General features: G+C 44.6%; 1 protein-coding gene across 3 annotated transcripts in view; it reads right to left on the bottom strand.

The window, feature by feature from the left end:
- LOC139275494 (nucleolar protein 4-like) overlaps window positions 1-15,955 on the bottom strand; it is a 713,059-nt gene that overhangs the window by 494,657 nt on the left and 202,447 nt on the right. For 2 of the 3 annotated variants that reach the window (XM_070892672.1, XM_070892684.1), the window contains exon 5: window positions 6,644-6,782. In XM_070892672.1, the coding sequence (XP_070748773.1) occupies window positions 6,644-6,782 (139 nt within the window). Of the gene's footprint in view, window positions 1-6,643; window positions 6,786-15,955 lie in introns of all 3 variants that reach the window. The other variant, XM_070892678.1, reaches the window with a different exon arrangement.

Below are 15,955 nucleotides of genomic sequence, written 5' to 3'. Positions count from 1 at the left end.
TAGTACACCGATTTCATAAGTCATCACATAGACTGAGTGTACTTCTGTCGAAAAACCCAGCGCTACATGTTCCTACTTTACAACAGTGACTACACTCCAAAAGTACTTCATTGGCTGTAAAGCACTTTGAGATGTCCGGTGGTCGTGAAAGGCACTATATAAATCCAAGTCTTCTTTTTTCTTGCTGTCACCAGTTTATTGCATTGCTCATTATAATATTAAAATCAGCTGCTCACTGATTTTCACCAAAATTATTGAACAGTGACTTCAACTCTGGAAGTAATTGTCATTGCTGATCGCTTTCCAGAAATTCAACCTAGCACTAACTGTGCACTGCCAGAACTAGTGTAAATTGTGCAAACTTAAATTCCACCCTTCATGTTTCAGAACCACCCATGATTACAGATATCTCCATGATATTCAGTGTTCAGAGAACCACTGCTCTTGCCACTTCCTGAGTTCAACGCTCAATGCCATGCATGCTCTCGAGCTCTCTCTTCAGCAGCACCAACTCACTCTATTTCAGAGTTGTTCTGGACCACAGTTCCAATTAATCCTTTGCCTCATCCGGCATTTCAACTTTTTTTCTTCATTTTATGTGTCAAGGACCACAAACTTCAACAATGCTTCGATACGAACGCCCCTCCGGATCCTTTTATCCCCTTTACTTTCCTCAGACCTCATCCCTCCTTCCAATCTCACCCTTTGTCGTGTCAGCGGGTCGGGCAGCATCTGTGGAGGGAGAGACAGGGTTGACGTTTCGGGTCAATGACCTTTCATCAGAACTAGAAAAGGTTAGTGTTGTGTTACTGACTGTATATCTACTGATCTGTTGCATCTCGAGCTTTTCCAGTTCTGATGAGGGGGTCACAGACCTGAGATGTTGACTCTGTTTCTCTCCGCAGATGCTGCATGACATGCTGAGATTTCCAGCATTTTCTGTTTTTACTCCAAACATGGAGTGGACTGCTCTGTTGGGAACTGAATTTATTAGTTAAAGCTTATACAATCAGAAGCTATATGGGTTTCTAGTTGCATTTTTTAAATGTGTAGAAAATTATCACTTTAAAAAAAAATGATGACACTGTAGAAAGTCGAGAGCTACCAGATTTGTAGAGTTGTAACGCGTTCAACACTGTATCGCATAGAAGTGCAATTAAATTCACTGCATCATCTGTGTTTAAGATGGCATATAGATATTTAAGCTGAGTGCTGTCTGTATAAATGTGCTCTGTGTGAGAACACCACCATAGGTCGGGGTTATAAATAGAGTTGGAGCGCCGGGCCCTGGAACATCGTGGTGGAGGTGCGGCGAATGAGGGTACAGGGCCCAGAAGAGCCGAGGGCCCAGGAGCAGCACGGACCTGCCCACATAGCAATATGTATGCGCACTAGGTCCGTGCAGCAGAGCAGGTCTCCAGTCGTCCTGGTTAATCCTTGCCACTGGATAAAGGCCTAGCTCTGTCAAGCCCGTGTGGTGGCTGATGTGCAACGGTTAAAAAAATTCACGCACAGGCATCTTCCACCCCCTCAACTGGAGTTCCGGACTGGAACATCGGGTCCTTCATTCAAACATCTGTGAACTCTTGTGGAAGCAAGTCATCCTCGTTCGAGGGACTGTCTATGATGATGATGATCGGCATGTTTTCACTATCACCTCTGACCTTCCCTTTTCTGACCCTGAGTGATTAGACCTCAGCAATGGCCTCAACTTCATCCCTTACACCCCACCTCAACAAATTTTGAGCTCGACGCAATGCTGAGCTCTTCTTCCATCATCTTCGTCTCCGCGCCCACTTCTTTGGCCAGACATCTTCCCCCCGCACAGTGGACCCTTTCTCCCATCTTCAGAATTCTCATTCCACCCAGACCCCTCCTCTGGCCTCTTTCCCTCTCTTGATCTTTTCATTGGCCATCTCAATTTCGCTATTCAACCCACTCAGTCTATCCTATCTCCTTCCAAACCTGTTCTTTCAGGTCAAACCCTGACATTGTCATTAACAAGGGCAGTGCTGGTGTTGTTTGGCGAACAGATATCTACCTTATGGAGGCTGAACACCAACTCTCCGACACCTCCTTCGACCTACTCCTGAACCATGACTCCATCACCGAACATCAAGCCATGATTTCCCAGATGGTCACTGGCCTCATGTCCTCAGGAGACCTTCCCCTCATAACCTCCAACTTCATAGTCCCTCAACCCCAACACAGCCCACTTCCACGTCCTTCCCAAGATCCACAAACAGGCCTGCCATGGAAGACACATCATTTCAGCTTGTTCTTGCTCCGCCGGAATGTTTTTCTTCCTATCTCAACTCTATTTTTATCCCCTTGTCCAGTCTCTCCCGACATACATCGCGACTCTTCCGTCGCCCTCTGCCACTTTAACAGTTTGCAGTTTCCTGGTTTTAATCGTCTCCTTTTCACCATGGATGACCAGTCCTTCTATATGTCCAACTCCCACCAGGACAGCCTGGAGACCCTCTGCTTCTTCCTTGAATGGAGATCCAACCAGTCCGCATTCACCACCCTCCTCTGCCTGGCTGAACTTGTTCTTGCATTGAGCAATTTCTCCTTTGACTCCACTCATTTCCTATACATTAAAGGCATCACTATGGGAACCCGTAAGGATCCAGCTACGCCTGTCTTTTCATGGGATACGTGGAACATTCTTTGTTCCCGTCATGCTCAGGTACACTCCCTCGCCTCTTTTTTCAGTACATTGATGACTGTATCCATGCCGTTTTATGTTCTCACCCCAAAGTGGAAAATGCCATCAACTTTGCTTCCAATATCCACTCCTCCCTAGCCTTCACATGGTCCATCTCGCTCTCTTCCCTTCCACAACTTTTCTATCGCCATTTCCGGGGATAGGCTGTAACCAATATCTACTATAAGCCCACTAACATCCACAGCTACCTTGATCACACTTCCTCCCACCCCATTTCCTGTAAGGACTCTATCCCATTCTCCCAGTTTCTCCATCTCCGTCGCATCTGACCTTGCCAACTTCCATACCAGTGCTTCCAATATGTCTTCCTTTTTCCTCAGCCGAGGATTCCCCTCCACTGTGGTTGACTGTGTCCATCCCATTTCCCGCACTTTTGCTCTCGCTCCTTTGCCTCCCTCCCAGAACCACATCAGAGTCCCCTTGTCCTCACCTTTCACCCCACCAGCCTCCACAATCAACGGCTCATCCACCGTCTTTTCCACGACTTCCAGCATGATGCCACCACCAAACAAATCTTCCTCTCCCCTTTCAGCATTCCAAAGGGACTGCTCCCTCTGCGACAACCTTATCTACTCTTCCATCACCCCCCCAACACTGGCACCCCTTTCCCAGGGCACAAGAGATGCAAAACCTGCCCATTCACCTCCTCCCTTCTGCCGTCTAGGGCCCCAAACACTGTGTCCAGGTGAAGCAGCGATTTAGGACACCGTATTTGCTGCTCACAATGCAGTTTCCTCTACATTCTCCGTTCCACTCCGACCTCAGCCTCTTACACTGTTCCAGTGAAGCTCAAAGGAAGCTCAACAAACAGCACCTCATTTTCGATTAGGCACTTTACAAGCTTCCGGATTCAACGTTGATTTTAATAACGTCGTATCATAACCACTGCTCCCATTTTTTCAGATAGCAGGTGCTGGTAATGGTTCTGCTGTTGCCATTTGCATCTCCTCTATCCTCATCATTAGTTTCTTCACTTGTCCCATTACCATCATCCTTTTGTCATTTAATCACTTCTGCCTTCCATCCTATCACAGACCTTTCCTTTTGTTCTTTCCTCCCCTCCTCATTCCAACAGTGACTACACTTCAAAAAGTACTTCATTGGCTGCAAAGCGTTTGGCACGTCTGGTGGTTGTGAAAGGTGCTATATAAATACAAGTCTTTCTTTCTTTTTTCCTCCTCCCCATTCTTTCCCTGCCTCTGCACTTGCTTAAAAACTGTTAAATCTCTAACTTCTTCTGATCTGAAACATTAACTTTGTTTCTCGCTCCACAGATGCTGCCTGACCTGAGCATTTCTACCATTTTCTGTTATATATTACAACTATTTACTTATGATATTCAATATAAATATGAAGCATAAAAGAATTTGGCAAATACTGTTAATCATCTTATTTATGTTTTGTTGTATCAACACCAATCATGGGTTATTTAACTGTTAGAATAAACTTGCATGAGTAAATCAACTCCTTTGTTAATAATAAAGTGAATTGTACCCCTTTAATCTGGACATTGACTGGTATTGAATTGTGATGTACATAACACAAGCCTCACATTTCAAAACTTTCCACCTGACCCGAGAATAAGGTCTCAGAATGAGTCGCTGAACTGAAAAATCTTCCAGTTTTTAAAAAACGTATTTCACTTGATGTTAGGTTTATTCTATCTGGTTAACATTGGAAATTGCTTTTGCGTACTTAACGTGTGCTCCCAAGCAACAGGCCAAGCTTATAACAGCATAATATAAGTTAATATAACGAGCTTTCTACAACATTTAACTAAATACCGAATCCTACAGCAATAAGCCACATTTTTGCTTGCATAGCTTCATTCCATTTATATGTTACCAGATAAACATTCATCCTGGATAGAGGATCAAGCTGCTAGCTATACTTAGGTTATGCTTAGCAATTCAAAACACCAATCACCATCTAAACTTTTGAAACTGTCACAAGCAAATCCACACATTTATAGCTCATAATCTGCTCAATATTTTTAAAGCTTTTTTGCTTTAATTTCACGTTTTGTTTTAATTCATTCATGGGATGTGGGCGTCGCTGGCAAAGCCGCCTTCTTGAATCGCTACAGTCTGTGTGGTGAAGCTACTCCCACAGTGCTTTAAGGTAGGGAGTTCCAGGATTCTGACCCAGCGATGATGAACGCACCTGACTTGTGCCTAGTAGGTAGTGAAAAGGCTTTGGGGAGTCAGGAGCTGAGTCACTTGCCATTGAATACCCAGCTTCTGACCTGCTCTTGTAGCTGCAGTATTTATGTGGCTGGTCCAGTTAAGTTTCTGGTCAATGGTAATTTTCAGGATGTTGAGGATGGGGGATTTGACACTGGTAATGCCATTGAATGTCAAGGGGAGGTGGTTAGATTTTCTCTTGTTGGAGATAGTCATTGCCTGGCGCTTGTGTGGCGCGAATGTTACTTGCCACTTATCAGCCCAAGCCTTTGTGGCACGAATGTTACTTGTCACTTATCAGCCCAAGCCAGGTCTTGTTGCCTATGGGTATGGACTGCTTCATTTTCTGAGGAGTTGCGAATGGAACTGAACACTGTGCAATCGTCAGCAAACATCCCCACTTCTGACCTTATGATGGAGGGATGGTCATTGATGAAGCAGCTGAAGATGGTTGGGACTAAGAAATTGCAGTTTCTTCTTTGGTTATTTATCAAGGCAGTTTTTTTTTAATTGCTGTTTTTCCAAATTATATATAGTTTTCATTCAATGCAGGGAAAAACATTGCAAATATCAACACCACTTTTCAATATTTGCTTAATCTGCAGGCAACTGGATTTCCTGATCCATAGTTTGCCAACAGTTTAACCCACATGAATTATCTGCGAATGAACTCAAAAATGACTCATCATTACAAATATTTTTCTCTTCAGTCCAGTGGAGCAATGCTGACTACCAGAAAGCGCACGAATCTCCTCTCAGTTTTCAAGACATGACAGTAGCCTTTGAAGAGGCTGTTCAAAATTATGTCTACTGTAAAATTGCAGCAGCTACAATCTGTTTGATGCCTTCACCACTATCATTAAACTGCTGCCCTATCAGCAGTTAGAATCTTACCTTTTAAATGATGCCAGACATTTATGGTTACAAACAATTTTTAAAAATTACTGATTTAATGGCTTTAAAAAGGAGCTTTCCTTCAAAGAGATTACCAGTCGCTAAAATCACTATTATTGTAATTTCGAATCAACCGTCAACTTCAGTACAGCATTATCACTCATACTGTGCCAACTGCTACATTTTAATATCCTTAAATGTGAACAACAAAAACAAGAATCCATCATCTTATATTGTCACATCTGCCATTTTGAGTACTACAGCAGGAAAGGCAGCTAGTAAAATGTTGTCACATTGCATATGTTGCTGAGAAAATATTCAAAGGATGTTTCAGCAAGGATGGGGAAACAATTAAAAAGATGGTATTGTTATTTTTGAATGTCAAGCAAGTGTAAATTTTTATTGGGGATACTCCAGAGTCAGAGGTGAGAAATATGTTTTTTTCAGCAGCAAGATAAGGAGGAATATTCCTAGAAATGGTCATTTCTATTAATGTTTTTATGATGAAGCATTCTATTAAGTTTGAATAGGCATTTTCAAAATGATTGGCCAAGTCATGAGGTACAATATTAGAAACTGATTTTTTGAAGGTAAAGTTAAGCAAAACCCAGACCAACATACTGATTTTTAAAATCAGGATTAAACTCTATCCAACACAGGAAAGCTAAATTATATAACTGTAGTAATAAAATAAAATATAAAATTATTGTATTTAATCTATTTTGAGTCTATATATTATTGAAACATGTATAGTTGAAGTGTCCTTTTCGCCACAAAACTCCAATTGAACTCAAGGAACTTAACAATACAATTTATAATATACAATAGCACTAACCATCCTGATGACTGTCAAGGTTCTGTGGACTATGCATTCTCTCTTCCAGGGTAGAGCTTTGGTCAGAGTTCATGCGATCGACTGACATCCATGTGGAGTCACTGAGTTCAAACTCTTCACTGCTCAATGATTGTTCATCCTGCTGAAACAAAAATAAATCATTTGCAGTGCTATATATAAGACTTACTTCAGGAGTTTCTCCCTCAGTTTAAAACCATTTTAAGATACAAATTAATAACCTTAAAGATTAGAACTTTCTTTTATTCTTAATTCAGTATTTTCTTCCTTTTTGTTTTTAATTAGCTGCTTGACTTCAAAATACTTGCCTTTACCTCAAAGTGAGAAACTGGCCAGGCAATCAATACCTCACTATCTCATCAATAATGCATATCCAATCAAAGCCCTAGCAGATATGTTGATCAGGAGCACTACTAACCTTTAATAAAGTATTCTATAGAACATCTTGACCTTTTAACAACTAAAGATCTTGACCCTGAAATTCCTGTCCCGTTGCATGAGGAAACGGAGGTCATTTGTGCTGGAGGATCATAAAATAGGATAGAAACCTATTATGCTATATTTCTGCCTCTTTTGCGCCTGTCAGAAATGCTACCAAAATGAGAGTGGGCAGATAATACGTAACGTGTATTTTGTGTCATTTATCCCCTAATAGTGTTGGGCATAAGGGATGCATACCAGTGCTGCTAAGGGACTTAGGGGATTGAATTAAATCTTAAATGGCTAGATTACCATTGATTGCTTTAGGAAACCAACATAATACAGAACTCTGCCCGTTTTCATTTTAAAAAAGATTCCTTGTGCACCACAGTGATTTCCCTCCTCTTGCCCAGTGGTGCAGTAACTGGCCCTGGGATCTTCCTGAAATATCGAAATGCCCCAACCTCAGGAAATGGCCTAGGGTTTTCAACCACGTGGTAGGTGGAAATCTTTCCCCTGTGGAGTCAGGGCAGAAGATGCCACAAGGGCTTGGTTCAAGCCGTATGAAAGGAAATGAAGCGGTACCTTCACTACCCCAAGAACTGCCACACAGCACAGAAAGAGGTTCAATGATCTCACAAAGGAATAAAGGTAGGTCACCTGTTCCCAATTTATATCCTGTACCACTGACCAATCAGTAAAAAACAGCTTTACAAATTTGGCAAAGTAAGCTGCGAGGAAGACACAAAGGGATAATGACTGGTTAAGTGAGTGGGCAATAAGTTGGCAGGTGGAGTATGTGGGAAATGTGAGGTAATTCACTTCGGTAGAAAGAATAGAAACACAATATTTTTTAAATGGTGAGAAACTATTAAATGTTGGCGTCCAGGGCGATTTAGGTGTCCTCAGACAGGAAACACAGGAAGTTAGCATGCAGGTACAGCGAGCAATTAGGAAGACAAATGGCATGTTGACCTTTATTGCAAGGGGGTTGGAGTACAAGAGTAAAGAAGTCTTACTACAATTGTACAGGGCTTTGGTGCGACCATACTTTGAGTACTGTACTCAGTTTTAGTCTCATTGGGCTGGATTTTCAGTTCTGATCATTTCGGGGTGTTAATGGCTGCGGGGTGGTAAAGTTTTCACCGGTAAATGGTTTGCGCCTACAGCCACAAAATTTGCCATCTGGGCCCTGATTGTGGAGCAGAGCACTACAGGAGGCATTGCACACCTCATTTAGGGCCTTTGAGGAGAGATTGATTAGATTGGGCCTATACTCCCAGGAGTTTAGACGAGAGGTGATCTCATCGAATCACAAGATTCTGAGGGGGTTTAACAGGATAGCTACTGAGAGGTTGTTCTGGAACTCTCAGGGTCTTGTGCTCCCTCCCTAAACCTCTCCGCCTCTCTAACTCTCCTTCCTCCTTTAAGACACTCCTTAAAACCTACCTCTTTGATCAAGCTTTTGGGTCATCTGCCATAATTTCTTCTTATTTGGCTCGGTCTCAAATTTCTGTCTGTTAACACTCCTGTGAAACGCCTTGGGACATTTTACTACGTAACAGGTGCTATATAAATACAAGTTATTGTTGTTGTTTCCACTGTCTAGAAAATCTAGAAGTAGGGGACATAATCTCAGGATAAGGGTTCGGCCATTTAAGACTGAGATGAGGAGGAATTTCTTCACTCAGAGTGTTGTCAATCTTTGGTATTCTCTATCCAAAAGGGCTGTGAATGCTGAGTCATTGAAAGTATTCAAGGCTGAGATCGATACATTTTTGGTCTCTAGGGGAACCAAGGGACATGGGGGTCAGGCAGGAAAGGAGTTCAGGTCGAAAATCAGCTATGATCTTATTGAATGGTGGAGCAGTCTCGAAGGACGGTATGGCCTACTCGTGCTCCTAATTCATAAATTCTTATGTAGATACAGGGCCTACTAGAATGGTACATGGCGGAATCTACACAAGGTGCCAATTCTCAGGCCAGCTGCATGTTCCAGGCATCCAGTCTATATCCTCAAAGCACCATGCAAATGAGTAATTACACACATTTAATGCTTCGTTATTCATGCAATATGTTCGAAATTACGGAGTCTGGTTGGACCAGACAGGTCTGATGTGGTATGAAGTTCTAAGATGTGCTTCGCATTAAAAGATTTGGACTTGAATGGTAATGGATTAATGGCAGTGGTGACAAGGAGACACTGAAACAAAGGGCAATACTGTATTAATTATTTGAATTCTGATGCTCCTTGCAGTTGTTACTGAGAAATCCTCCAAATGAAAGTCCTCTGATACTCCTTCTATGCTCCTCTACCTCCAAAGCAACCTCCAAGAATCTCCCTATTCCAATCCTTTTTGGACATTAAAGTTGTGCAGGGCACAAGCTACCATTGTGCAGGATACACATTCCGGGGCATACTGCAGAGCCCCTCCAGACCTAACAAGGCAGCAAAAGCACTCTTAGAAAACCCTGAATTCCCACTCTTGTAGAAACAGGTCATGTTGTCACATTCCTCAGCTGCTAATCTTGTAGCTTACAGAGGGGCCCTGATCCATGGTTCATTTTGTCACATAAAAGCCATCTGGTTACTTTGCATTCTTCCTTGAAAATATCAGGGAGAGTAGAATTCCTTAGGATAAATGCATCATGGCAACTTCCAGCAAATTAGGAACTGGCATACAGAATTATTTGCATTTGGTCATCCATGATCTGTACGTTCAGCAAGCGAAAGCGTTTTCTATTCAAAATGTTAGGATGTCACTGTAAGAGTTTGCAATGCTAGAGGAGTGTCATCTATTTCACCCTGCCCTATTCTCTTCCAAGGTCAGTTAACCACGTATCAGAGACATACTTATCACCTGCCTCAACTCTTCCCTTATCCAAACCACAAATCCTAACCATAATACTTGTTATATATGTAAACTTGTATTTATGCTATACAGCCACCAGAGGGTCATTCCCTGGAGTCCCAAGGGATCCCATAAACCCTTGGGAGCACAGGTATTTAAGGAGGCCTCACGGGTTGGAAAGGCACACTGGAGACCTGCAATAAACGACTACGGTCACACTTTATTTTGAGCTTGCAGTGTTCAGTCTGACTCTTTCTCCATACATAACAACTGGCGACGAGATACAGATAAGGATAAGAGAACCCAAAGATGCAGAGAACCGTGGGCATCCTGGAGAAATTCTCGGAGGGAGATGATTGGGAAACTTTTGTGGAGCGACTCGACCAATACTTCGTGGCCAACGAGCTAGATGGGGAAGAGAATGCTGCCAAACGAAGAGCATCCTCCTCACAGTTTGTGGGGCACCAACGTACAGCCTCATGAAGAATCTGCTCACTCCAGCGAAATCCACGGAGAAATCGTACGATGATTTGTGCACACTGGTCCGAGAGCATTTGAACCGGAAGGAAAGCTTTCTGATGGCGAGGTACCGGTTCTACACCTACAAAAGATCAGAAGGCCAGGAAGTGGCGAGTTATGTCGCCGAGCTAAGATGCCTTGCAGGACATTGCGAATTTGAAGGACATTTGGAGAACATGCTCAGAGAATTTTTTGTACTTGGCATTGGCCACGAAACCATACTTCGCAAACTTTTGACTGTAGAGACCCCAACCTTGAGTAAAGCCATAGCAATAGCCGTGGCATTCATTGCCACCAGTGACAATACGAAGCAAATCTCTCAGCACACAAGTGCTGCTACAAGTACTGTGAACAAAGTGATGTTGCTTTCGAATCGCAATGTACAGGGCAGGTCACACATACCTGCAGCTGCACGTCCACAGATGTCTCAGAGTCCACTATCAAGGATGATGAATGCAAGGCCATTAACACCTTGTTGGCGCTGCGGGGGTGATCATCGTTTCCATTCATGCCGATTCAAAGGGTATGTTTGCAAGGGCTGCGGAACAATGGGACACCTCCAACGTATGTGCAGGCGAGCTGCTAATCCTGTTAAACCTGCAAACCATGTTGCAGAGGAGGACAGATCCATGGAGGATCATGACAAACCAGAGCCTCAGACCGAGGAGGCAGAGGTACATGAGGTGCACATATTCACCACGAATTGTCTCCCGATAATGCTGAATGTTGAACTAAATGGACTCCCGGTGTCAATGGAACTGGACACGGGCGCGAGCCAGTCCATCATGGGCAAAAAGATTTTCAAAAGATTGTGGTGCAAAAAGGCCAGTCTTAACTCCAACTCATATGAAACTAAGAAGTTACACGAAAGAACTGATTCCCGTAATCGGCAGTGCTACCGTAAAGGTCTCCTACGATGGAGCGGTGCACAAGCTACCACTTTGGGAGGTACCGGGCGATGGTCCCACGCTGCTCGGCAGGAGCTGGCTGGGAAAGATACGCTGGAACTGGGACGACGTCCGAGCACTATCGCCCGCTGACAACACTTCGTGTGCCCAGGTCTTAAACAAGTTCCCTTCGCCGTTCGAACCAGGCATTGGGAAATTCCAAGGTGCAAAAGTGAAGATCCACCTAATTCCGGGGGCGCGACCCATCCATCACAAGGCGAGAGCAGTACCGGACATGATGAGAGAAAGGATAGAGATCGAGCGAGACCGGTTGCAACGAGAGGGCATCATTTCACCGATCGAGTTCAACAAGTGGGCGAGCCCGATCATTCCTGTCCTCAAGGGAGATGGCACCGTCAGAATCTGTGGCGATTACAGTAACTATCAATCTTTTCTCCCTGCAGGACCAATACCCACGACCAAAGGCCAACGACCTCTTTGCAACGCTGGCAGGAGGAAAGACGTTCACGAAGCTGGATCTGACTTCAGCCTACATGACACTGGAACTGGAGGAATCATCAAAGGGCCTCACCTGCATCAACACGCACAAATGTCTTTTTATTTATAGCAGATGCCCATTTGGAATTCGATCAGCGGCGACAATATTCCAGAGAAACATGGAAAGCTTACTGAAGTCGGTCCCGCACACTGTGGTCTTCCAGGATGACATCTTGGTCACAGGTCGGAACACAGTCGAGCATCTGCAGAACCTGGAGGAGGTTCTTAGTCGACTCAACCGCGTGGGGCTCAGGTTAAAACACTCGAAGAGCATTTTCCTGGTGCCTGAAGTGGAGTTCTTGGGAAGGAGGATTGCGATGGACGGCATCAGGCCCACCAACGCGAAGGTGGAGGCAATCGAGAACACACCGAGGCCACACAACGTGACGGAGCTGCGGTGATTTCTGGGACTCCTGAACTATTTTGGTAACTTCTTATCGGGTCTCAGCACACTGTGAGAACCACTGCATGTCTTACTACAAAAAGGGGACAAATGGGTTTGGGGCAAAAGCCAAGAAAATGCCTTTGTAAAAGCAAGAAAATTGTTATGCTCAAACAAATTGCTTATGTTGTATGATCCATGTATGCCGTTGGTACTAGCATGTGATGCGTCGTCATGTGGCGTCGGGTGTGCATTGCAACAAGCTAATGATTTCGGGAAAATGCAACCAGTTGGTATGCATCCAGGAGTCTGTCTAAGGCTGAGAGAGCCTACAGCGTGATTGAGAAAGAAGCATTAGCATGTGTCTATGGGGTAAAGAAAATGCATCAATACCTGTTTAGGCTAAAATTTGAATTGGAAACTGATCATAAGCCACTCATATCCCTGTTTTCCGAGAGTAAAGGGATAAATACCAACGCATCGGCCCGCATCCAAAGATGGGGGCTCACGTTGTCAGCATACAACTACACCATACACCACAGGCCAGGCAAAGAAAACTGTGCCGATGCTCTCAGTAGGCTGCCATTGCCCACCACGGGGGTGGAAATGGCGCAGCCCGCAGATTTAGCCATGGTTATGGAAGCATTTGAGTGTGAGCAACCACCCGTCACTGCCCAGCAGATCAAACCCTGGACGAGCCAGGACCCCTCATTACCCCTAGACAAAAGCTGTGTGCTTCACGGGAGCTGGTCCAGTGTCCCAGTGGAAATGCAGGAAGAGATAAAGCAGTTCCAGCGACGTAGAGATGAAATGTCTATACAGGCAGACTGCCTTCTGTGGGGCAATCGTGTAGTGGTTCCCAAGAAGGGCAGACTCACCTTCATCAATGGTCTCCAATGTACCCACCCAGGCATCGTAATGATGAAAGCGATAGCCAGATCCCACGTGTGGTGGCCCAGTATCGATGCAGACTTAGAGACCTGTGTTCACAGATGTAATACATTCACAGTTAAGCAATGTACCCAAGGGGGCGCCGCTAAGTTTATGGTCTTGGCCCTCCAAACCGTAGTCTAGGGTACACGTCGTCAACGCAGGCCCGTTCTTGGGTAAAATGTTCCTTGTGGTTGTAGACGTGTACTCCAAATGGATTGAATGTGAGATAATGTCGGCTAGCACGTCCGCTGCCCCTACTGAAAGCCTGCGGGCCATGTTTGCCACACACGGCCTACCCGATGTCCTGGTGAGCGACAATGGGCCATGCTTCACCAGTGCTGATTTCAAAGAATTCATGACCCGTAACGGGATCAAACATGTCACATCTGCCCTGTTTAAACCAGCGTCCAATGGTCAGGCAGAGAGAGCAGTGCAAACCATCAAGCAAGGCTTGAAGAGGGTAACTGAAGGCTCACTGCAGACTCTCCTATCCCGAGTCCTGCTTAGCTACCGCACGAGACCCCACTCGCTCACTGGGATCTCACCTGCTGAACTGCTCATGAAAAGAGTACTTAAGACAAGGCTCTCGTTAGTTCACCCTGATCTACATGAACAGGTAGAGAGCAGGCGGCTTCAACAAAGCACATACTATGATAGCGCAAATGTGTCACGCGAGATTGAAATCAATGATCCTGTATTTGTATTGAATTATGGACAAGGTCCCAAGTGGCTTCCTGGCACTGTCATGGCCAAAGAGGGGAGCAGGATGTTCTGGGTCAAACTTTCAAATGGGCTCATTCACCGGAAACACTTGGACCAAATCAAACTCAGATTCAGGGGCTATCCTGAGCAACCAACTTTGGACCCTACCTTTTTTGATCCCCCAACATACACACCAGTGGCAACCGGCACCACGGTTGACCATGAAACAGAACCCATCATCCACAGTGCCCAGCAGGACCCAACGCACCAAGCAGCCCAGCAAGGCCAGCTGCACAGCAGCCCAGCGAGGGCCCAACAAATGATCCAACAATACCAGCTTTCACACTGAGACGATCAACCAGTGCAAGAAGAGCCCCAGATCAACTCACATTGTAAATAGTTACACTACTGACTTGGGGGAGGGGGTGTTGTTATATATGTAAACTTGTATTTACTCTGTACAGCCATCAGAGGGCTCATCCCCTCGAGTCCCAAGGGATCTCATAATCCCTTGGGAGTACAGGTATTTAAGGAGGTCTCACAGGTTGGAGAGGCACTCTGGAGAGCAGCAATAAAAGACTACGGTCACACTTTACTTTGAGCTCACAGTGTTCAGTCTGACTCTTTCTCCATACATAATACTATGGTCCGGAATTCCCACAAAGTCGTTTGCCGCTGGCCCCGAAGAAAGCTGCCCACAAAGATCTCACGATCTCTCTGGCAAGAAGTTTGCCTTTTTTGTTCATTTGATTTTAGGGCAGTGTAGCGGGAATTTCTTCTTGCAATCTGCTGTGACAGATTGTCTGAGCAGCCAATCATATTGCTGAATTCTCTCAGACACGGAACCAGGAAATGAGAAGCTGCTTTTATCCGGATTTTAAAAAAATGTTACAGAAAGCAAAATAAAGATTGGGGCTCTTACATGAGGATGAGGTAGAACCTTAACAGTGATATTACTGCGGCAAAACTCAAGTTTTCATTAGTTTCGCTGATTTAACTAATTACGCTGATTGCCGACTATGGGGGGGGAGGCGGGAGGGGGGAGACAGCGCCGCCAATGTCGGTACAGCGAATGATTGACCACAACTTTAGGTATTCCGCGTTTAGATGCGCATGCGCTATATCCTGAAGTTACGGTCAGTTTCAATGGGGTAATAATGGCAATTGAAAGAGGATTTACGCATTATAAAAGGATCTATTACATTCTCAAAGTAAAACATAAACAATTCATAGAATCATAGAAATTTACAGCACGGAAGGAAGCCATGCCGGCCAACAAGGGGCTATCCTGCCTAATCCCACTTTCCAGCTATAGGTCCGTAGCCCCTACAGGTTGCAATACGTCAAGTGCACATCCAAGTACTTTTTAAATGTGGTGAGGGTTTCTGCCTCTACTACCCTTTCAGGCAGTGAGTTCCAAACCCTCACAACCCTCTGGGTAAAGAACTTTCCCCTCAGGTTTCCCCTAAACCTTCTACCAATTACTTTAAATTTATGCCCTCTGGTGTTGACCCCTCTGCTAAGGGAAATAGGCCCTTTCTATCTACTATATCTAGGCCCCTCATAATTTTACACACCTCAATGAGTTCTCCCCTCAGCCTCCTCTGTTCCAAGGAAAACAAAACCAGCCTATCCAATCTGTCCTCATAGCTAAGATTCTCCACTTCCAGCAACATCCTTGTAAATCTGCTCTGTACCCTCTCCAGTGCAATCACCTCCTTCCTGTAATGCGGTGACCAGAACCGCATGCAGTACTCTAGCTATGGTGTAGAATTTACCAATATTTCACAAAGATTCCTGGTACCTTCCCCTGCAGAGGAGAAGAACCCCTTGCTGTACTTTTAAAATGAGTTTAAAGGGGCAGACGAAGCCTGCAGGGGATAAACGGGGATGCATTCATGGAGACCCCCTCCAGTGTTTGGACTCATAGGAAAGGGAATTTAATTTAGAACTATCTACCAGAAAGTCTGAAATCCTAAAGTGCACATGGAAGAAACTACGAACTTTAATCAAATTTGGGATTTTTAAAAGATGAATGTTG

Source organism: Pristiophorus japonicus, chromosome 1 (assembly GCF_044704955.1).
Source record: "Pristiophorus japonicus isolate sPriJap1 chromosome 1, sPriJap1.hap1, whole genome shotgun sequence".
Taxonomy (NCBI): domain Eukaryota; kingdom Metazoa; phylum Chordata; class Chondrichthyes; family Pristiophoridae; genus Pristiophorus; species Pristiophorus japonicus.
This window is presented reverse-complemented; position numbering and strand designations above follow the sequence as displayed.